We start from the raw sequence: 7,069 nt of genomic DNA, 5'->3' as shown, positions 1-7,069 counted from the left end.
GAAGGAAGGAAGGAAGGAAGGAAGGAAGGAAGGAAGGAAGGAAGGAAATCTATTCCTTGAGATGTTAGGTTCCTGAAGCAAACACTGGAGACTGTGTCATGGCTGAGTAGGGCTTAGGGTACCAAGAGATAGCCCACAACTGCCTTAGGAAAAGCAAGCACTGTCTTTTTTTTTTTTTTTTCTTTTAACTAGGCTTCAGAAAACACTACTTGGCAGGAAGACATACACAGAAACCACCCCAAACCTCCCCTGGGGAGCCATCGGAGGAGTCAGAGGGAGAAGGGGAGGAGGACAGGACCGTGGAGTGGGGTGAGCATAGAATGGGGAATAATCAAGCTCGAAATGTTTAATTGACTTATTGAGCTCTCTGGCAAGCTAAGTCACTAGGAAGCCTGCAGCAGTTTGGCTGGCAACGAAGTGCATGTGGGCACCAGTGATGAGAGGCCTCCTGGGGGAAGGGAAATCAAAACATATCCTTACCCTCTCTTGTTTGAAATCTGCAAAAGCACCATCTGCATATTTCTGCTTGCTCAAAAGCTGTTTCCTCCTCTCCTGGCGTTTGGCACGCTTCTGGAATTCCTCATTGTGAATGTTCAAGTGTGAGGTCAGCTCGGCTATGCTTTGCAATTTGCTATCACAGTGCTTACACTGGAAGGTGGAGTTCTGGAAGCGGGGGCCGCTGCCTAGGATGACGAAGTCCCTCTTTAGGTCCCTGCTGTGGTGGTCTGTGTAATGCATGCACAGCAGCTCTGCTGTGCTGAAGGATAGCTTGAAGCATTTGATGCAGCGGAACGGGAGCCACTCAATGTCTTGAGCTTCACCTTCCACCTCGGCCCTCTCAAAGCTACTTCTCTCCTCTTCTTCCATCAGTGGGGGTTTCTCATGCTCATCTGCATAGACTGCTGTGAAGTAGCCCCCCAGCTTGCTGGCATGCTGCTTCTTTGGGAACACTCCCGGGTGACGCTTCATATAATGGGACACAATGCCTTTCTTGCTGAAGGACTGGAAGGAACATAAGGAACACTTTTTCTTCTCAACAGCCCGACGTAATTCCTCGCTCAGCTGAGGAGAGTCATCTTTGGGTGGGGATGGGATGATCACCTTGTTGGGCTTGTCACTGATGGTCCTGGAGGCTGCAAGGCAGTGGGTGTAATATGCATCAATGTCGTGGCGCTTCTGGTAGTGGGCTGCCAGTCCCTTTCGGATAGGGTTGGTGTAGGCACACAGGGCACACTTGAAGAGATTGTTTTTGCCCTCGGGCTGGGCACGGACATTATTGTGCTTGATCCGGTAGTGCCTGGCAATGCCCTTCCTCGTGGAACAGAAGTACTTGCAGAGCTGGCACCGGAACACAGTGTGGGAGACCAGATGCGAGGTAGAGAAGTGAGCAGTGGACATAGGATCCTCTCCCACCTCCTCCTCCGTCATGGAGACCTGGGAGGGGCTCACTTCAGTGGTTATCTCAGGTTCAAGGGACACTGGCAGCTTTGGGGGAGAGGGGGAAAAGACATCAAACTCAGGCTGGTTGTGATACTTCTCATAGTGGATTTTGAGTTTCTCCAGAGTGCCATGTGTATAAGGACACAGCTTGCATCGGTAGGCACCGTACCCTTGTTTGAAAATCCTACTTGTCTCTTCCACATCATTCTGGGATATGTCAGCTGACTGCTCCACATCATGTACGAAGTCCTCAGCGGTCACCTTGATGGCTGGGTGTCGCTTCTGGTAGTGGGTCAGGACGCCATGGATTCGAGTGTTGATGTACGGACAATGCCTGCATTTGTAGACGGCACCTGGGTTGATGTCAATATCCTGGGCAAAATCAGCAGCCTTCACTTTCATACCAGGATGTTTCTTTCCATAATGGGTGAGGAGGCCGTGCAAGTTATTGTACTCAGACTGGCACACTGTACACTGGTATGGGGTGGAAGATATAGCAGGGTTAGCTGAAGCCAGATGAATGCTTTTCTCTGGGGAAAGTCTGGCATCCTCTGGGCACTCAGCTTCCTGCTCGGGAAGGGGGTTGGGCATACTATTTTCACAATTCACAGGGCCGATCAACTCTTCCGGTGCAAGGAGGGCCTTGTCTACACCATCTTTCTCCTTGATGATATCCAGCAACACAGACTCATCACCATTCAAGGCCCAGGGGTGGAACGCCTGGTAATGATTGGTGATGTCCCAGATGGAGACGGCTTCAAAAGCACAGTCCCTGCATCTGTATGTTTTGGCTTCAGCTGACATGGTAAGAGTGGGAGAGGATGGGTCTGGCCCAGCCCAGAGTTTGGTAGCCATATAAGTGTAATCTACATAATGCTCAGGGTGCCTCCTTTGATAATGCAGGAGCAAACCACTGGGTTCCATGTGTGAATAGATACACCACTCGCAGTGGTAGCCAGCTTCTATCAAGCCATCTAGAAACGCCCACCGCATGATGGACGTGACTGTGGCTTTCAGGGCAGGGTGGTCTTTCTTGATATGCTTCCTCAGTGCATAGAAATAGGGGGAGGTATACGAGCACTGCCTACATTTGAGAGCTCGAAGTTTCGTTTTGTCCCGTTCCATACCGGAAGCTGGGAGAAGCACACAACTGGCAGGCTTCTGGTTCCGTTCACAGAGGCTTCTGATGGTGGCTGTGTGCTGCCTGATCACATCGGCATTGGCCTTGAAGTCCCGGTGCTTCTTCTGATAATGAATGAGGACGCCTTTGACCGTCCGGTTCCCATAATCACAGTGCTGGCAAAAGAACATCTCAGTCTCCACAGGAGGGCAATCTCTCTCAGAACTGCTCCGGTTCAGCTGCATGGGGGCAGGAGGCCGAGGGGAATCTTGGAGCCCTTCAGCCCCTCTCATCATTGCAGCTGTGGGAGGAGCCTGTCTGATATATTTGGCAGTGACCTTTATTTCTGGGTGTCTTTTCTGGTAGTGAACAAGCACCCCCACAACTGACCGATTGCTGTAGGAGCAGTGTTTGCAGTAGTAAAGCTCAATACTGAGGTCTGGTGGCGGGGGCTGTGGGGGGGGTGGGGAACCTATGTTGGACATTTTGGGAGACATTGGAGCACCCACCTCAAATGATAATTGGGAAAGGGCAGAGCCTCTGTCCACAGACACCATGCGCATGGTTTTCTGGATCCTAAAGTACGAGGCCTTTTCTTCAGGGTGTTTCTTCTGATAGTGAACCAAGACAGAGTGCATGTTGGGGCTCGCAAACGAGCAAACGTCACAATCATAAACAACAACGGTGTTCACCGAAGGGTCCTTCTGGCTTTCACATTCTGGAGTAAAGGTCTTGGGAGAAGCGTTTTTGTTAAACGTAGCTGGCATACCACCACCGCGAGCCACAGGCGTGGACGTCGCCATGCTCTTAGGAGCTGAATTCAAAATCTCCCGCAGCGTCTGGGACTCAGCGTTCAGCCCTTCCTGCTGCTCTACAACATAGCTTGAAAAGATCATAGCATTGTTGATTTTCACCGTGGGATGCATTCTTTGGTAATGTGGCATCAGGCTTCTGACATTCGGGCTCGTGTAGGAACAAAACCGACACCGGTAGATCAGGTCCGAATGGTCAAAGTTGAGTACATTCATGGCCTCTGGGTGATGTTCACCATAATGCTGTTGGAGGTCTTCAAAGTTGGTATAGTCAATATAGCATTCCAGGCACCTGTACACTGCGCTGTGATCATTGGGGTCCAAGATATACCTAAAGCTGAACTTAATGTATGGGTGCATTCGCTGGTAGTGGGTGCTGACACTCCGGGCAGATTTATTATTGAAGTCACAGTGTTTACAATAGTAAAGCCTTCCAGAGTCACCAAAATCGGTATTCTCATTACTGTGTTCCGTCCCATAGATAGGGGGCTGGGTGTTCAACAGAGCTGCATTGGTCACTTGATGATCTTTCATGCTTGTTGAAGAGCCATAGTAATCGTCTTCATCTTCAGAAAGTGTGAGTTCGATTTCGGCCCCATTGGTGGCAGTGTAATCATGGGTGATACTTCTATAGTTGGGCTCCTTCTGGGACTCACTGGCGTCTCTAGCCCAGATCTGTTGGGCTGAAAAGGAAGTGGGAACCTCCATGATGGGATCTGTTGGTTCCTCTTCCCTGTCCAGTTCAACCTCGATCTCGACTTCGTTGTCATCCTCTTCCTCCTCATCGTCCTCGACATTGATGATTGCATCTTCCTGCAGTTTGGTCTGGTTGATTTTGCTCTGCAAATTGCTGGCTATCTCGTCAATCCTTGTTCTCTTTTTCACAGGTGATAAATCAAGAGGAAAGTCATTCGCAAGCTTCCTAGAGGCCTTAGCTACAAAGTTATTCTTGGAGGACAATCCAAGAATTGAGGTCTGACTTTTCTTCACAGTGTTGCTGGAAGAGGGGTGGCTATCTGTCTCATTTTCCAGTGGTAGGCTCGAGGGCTGCCCCTCGAATTTTGGCAAGTTGTCACAGAATGAGTGTTTGTGCTGCTGATGGACTCTTAGCCCTTTCAGAGTCATGGTGGAATAACTACACATGGTGCACTTGTAAGGATGCAAAGGTGGGACCTGTGTGGATGGCGGTGGCTGCTGTGTTGGTGGTGGCTGTGGCTGAGGTGGCACCTGGTGTGGTGACTGCAGCTGCGGTGGCAGAGGCTGCTGCAGTGGCTGTGATGGTGGTGGTGGTGGTGGTAGTGGCGGAGGTGGCTGTGGTGGCTGCTGCGGCTGCGGCTGCAAGGGATCCAACATGACTCCCGACTTTCTACCATTGATGCTGGAGCTCTCGTAAGATACCATTCCTTCATTCAACGAGGAAGACAGGCTTTCGCTTTGAGAATTCACAGTATCCCAATCTGACGTACCCGTGTGACACTGTTTATGAGCCCCAAGTTTTAATGAGCTCTTACAAGTAAACGGACACTCGTCACATTTGTAGACAGCTGTCTTTCCAGATAAGTGGATATTTTCTATGTGACGGGAAATGCTGCGACGGTGCATGGTGAGGAAAGGGCAGAAGGGACACTGGAACCTATTCATGAACCTTCGAAATGGAATCCCCTTGGTCTCTAACAGCTTGTTGCCATCAGAGCCCATCAGCTGCTCTGCAGACAGTCCTGCCACCTGGTGATCCATAACACTTAAACCATTCTCACTGTCTACCTCATTTAAATCCTCATCAGAGCTAGAGTCATTTAGCATGCTGTTAGTGTCCAGGTCAGCGGATGAGTTGGTCATGTCAGACATTCCATAACGGGACCTCTCCGTCAAGTTCACAAGGCCAGAATTATGAGGTGATTTCGGCTTCATCTGAGGGTAAGACATAGAAGAAAATTTGGAAGTTGAAGAAGAATTAGGTCTCATGATGGAGTTGCCCATGGAGCCCCTGAAATTGGAGACATTAGTGTTGGGCATCTCCCGGCTTGCAGCATTCATGGACAGGTAGGTGGAGTTGGATGTGGGGCTAGGTTCGTTATTATTCTGCACTTCAGATACATTAGTCCCGTCTTGCTGCTGCCTGATGCTAGAAAGGATTTTGACCATACTGCGGTGTTTCTTCATCATGTGATCGCACCAGCGTTCTCGGCGGGGGGTCTGGTAGCTGCACCACTCACAACAAAAGTTGCCTCGAGATTTGGTCAAAGGCTTGACCATGGATTCTAAGATGCTGCGCTCTACAACCTCTGCTGGCAGTTCCTTGCAGGGGTCCTGCAAGGACACAGGTGGAACGACAGGGTCTGGCAGTGGAGCAGGAGCAGGTGGTGGTGCTGTGGACTCCTTCAGACTGTTTTTGTGGTACATCTTCTGATGCTTAATTATCCTTGCCCTCCGAGGTGATTTGTATGTGCAAAACTGGCAAGAAAAGACCTTTCCAAATCCTTCGTGCATCATGATATTATAATTTAAGGATCCTGGAACAGGAGGTCCTGTGGGACTGTCTTCAGCTTGAGCTCCATGGACCTTCCTCGTATGTTCTATGAGGAGATTTTTTGACCTGAAGTAGCGTACGCAGAACTTGCACTGAAAAAATTTGTTGGTTGGTTTGGGATTAGGGGAAATATGCTGACCGTAATATCCTGGACTGTGGCCATAGTAACTTCCGCTCCCCAATGCAGTTGCACTTTGACCTACAGAGAATATTTAAGAAGATTAAAATGAGAAAAGTAAAGTGAAAAAGAATATGAAATTCAAACATACAAAACAACATTTCAGTTATTCTTGGATACGCATCGCATTCAACAGGCACCATGACTCAAGATGCACTGAAAGTTAACCACAGAGTGTTAATGATGAAGATATCATAGATAGCTTTGGATACAGAATAAAGACAAGTTTCATCAACTGTAAGTTTTATTCTAGAACTTTCTGAGACACTTTGTTTTCAACATTAGAAGTAGAACACACAGGGCCACTAAAAGGACAATAACCTAAGATAACTAAGAGAAAAATGATGCCTAAGTAGTAAAAATGCCTTGCAGGAAGTAAGAAAGCTCACAAGTCACACATAAGACCTATGGTTACTGGTTGTTAATAATAATAATAATAATAGACAAGCTTTATCATGTGAGTTTGGTGTAGAATTACCTGATAAATCCTCTGCAATCACAAACTCATCCTTTATAGAGGAGAACTCCACCTCTGTCTGATTACTAGCATTCACGGACCCAGATAGTGGCTCATCGTCATTGTCCTCGGCAACATCCGTTGGCTGTAAAAACGCTGTATGGACATCCTGGATGTGTGCTTTGAGGTCTTCATAAGATGGGGCTCGGAAGTCACAGCCATCGCACTGAAGCACCTCCATGACTGGGGTCTAGCCTCTCACATCAGGGACCTGAGACAGAGGTCAGAACAAAGCACTGTGAGGGCCACACTCACCACAAACCCATGGCTACAGATCTGCTCATGGAATGAACTCCAACACCACTACCTTTCTCCTGTTCCTCTCTGCCAACTCGAACACCAGCCAAAGAGAGGCAATTAGACAGAATGGAGACAAAGTCCTTGACTTCCTAACTTCAAAGGAAAGAAAACTCAAATAAATGTTTTCTGCTTTGATAGATCTTCAAATGCCATCTGTCAAGGAAACATTAAT

General features: G+C 48.5%; 1 protein-coding gene across 1 annotated transcript in view; it reads right to left on the bottom strand.

Annotated features, from left to right (window-relative positions):
• Znf462 (zinc finger protein 462) overlaps positions 1-6,808 on the bottom strand; it is a 76,449-nt gene extending 69,641 nt beyond the window's left edge. Inside the window, exons 1-2 of the mRNA XM_028780019.1 lie at positions 6,559-6,808; positions 481-6,101 (exon numbers count right to left, since the gene is read on the bottom strand). Of these exons, the coding sequence (XP_028635852.1) occupies positions 481-6,101; positions 6,559-6,778 (5,841 nt within the window). The 5' untranslated portion in view covers positions 6,779-6,808. The remainder of the gene's footprint in view (positions 1-480; positions 6,102-6,558) is intronic.
• Between the last annotated feature and the right edge of the window lie 261 nt (positions 6,809-7,069).

Source organism: Grammomys surdaster, unplaced genomic scaffold, assembly GCF_004785775.1.
Source record: "Grammomys surdaster isolate TR1022 unplaced genomic scaffold, NIH_TR_1.0 363, whole genome shotgun sequence".
NCBI classification, from domain to species: domain Eukaryota; kingdom Metazoa; phylum Chordata; class Mammalia; order Rodentia; family Muridae; genus Grammomys; species Grammomys surdaster.
Note: the sequence above shows the minus strand (reverse complement) of the source record. Positions and strands in the feature narration are given on the sequence as shown.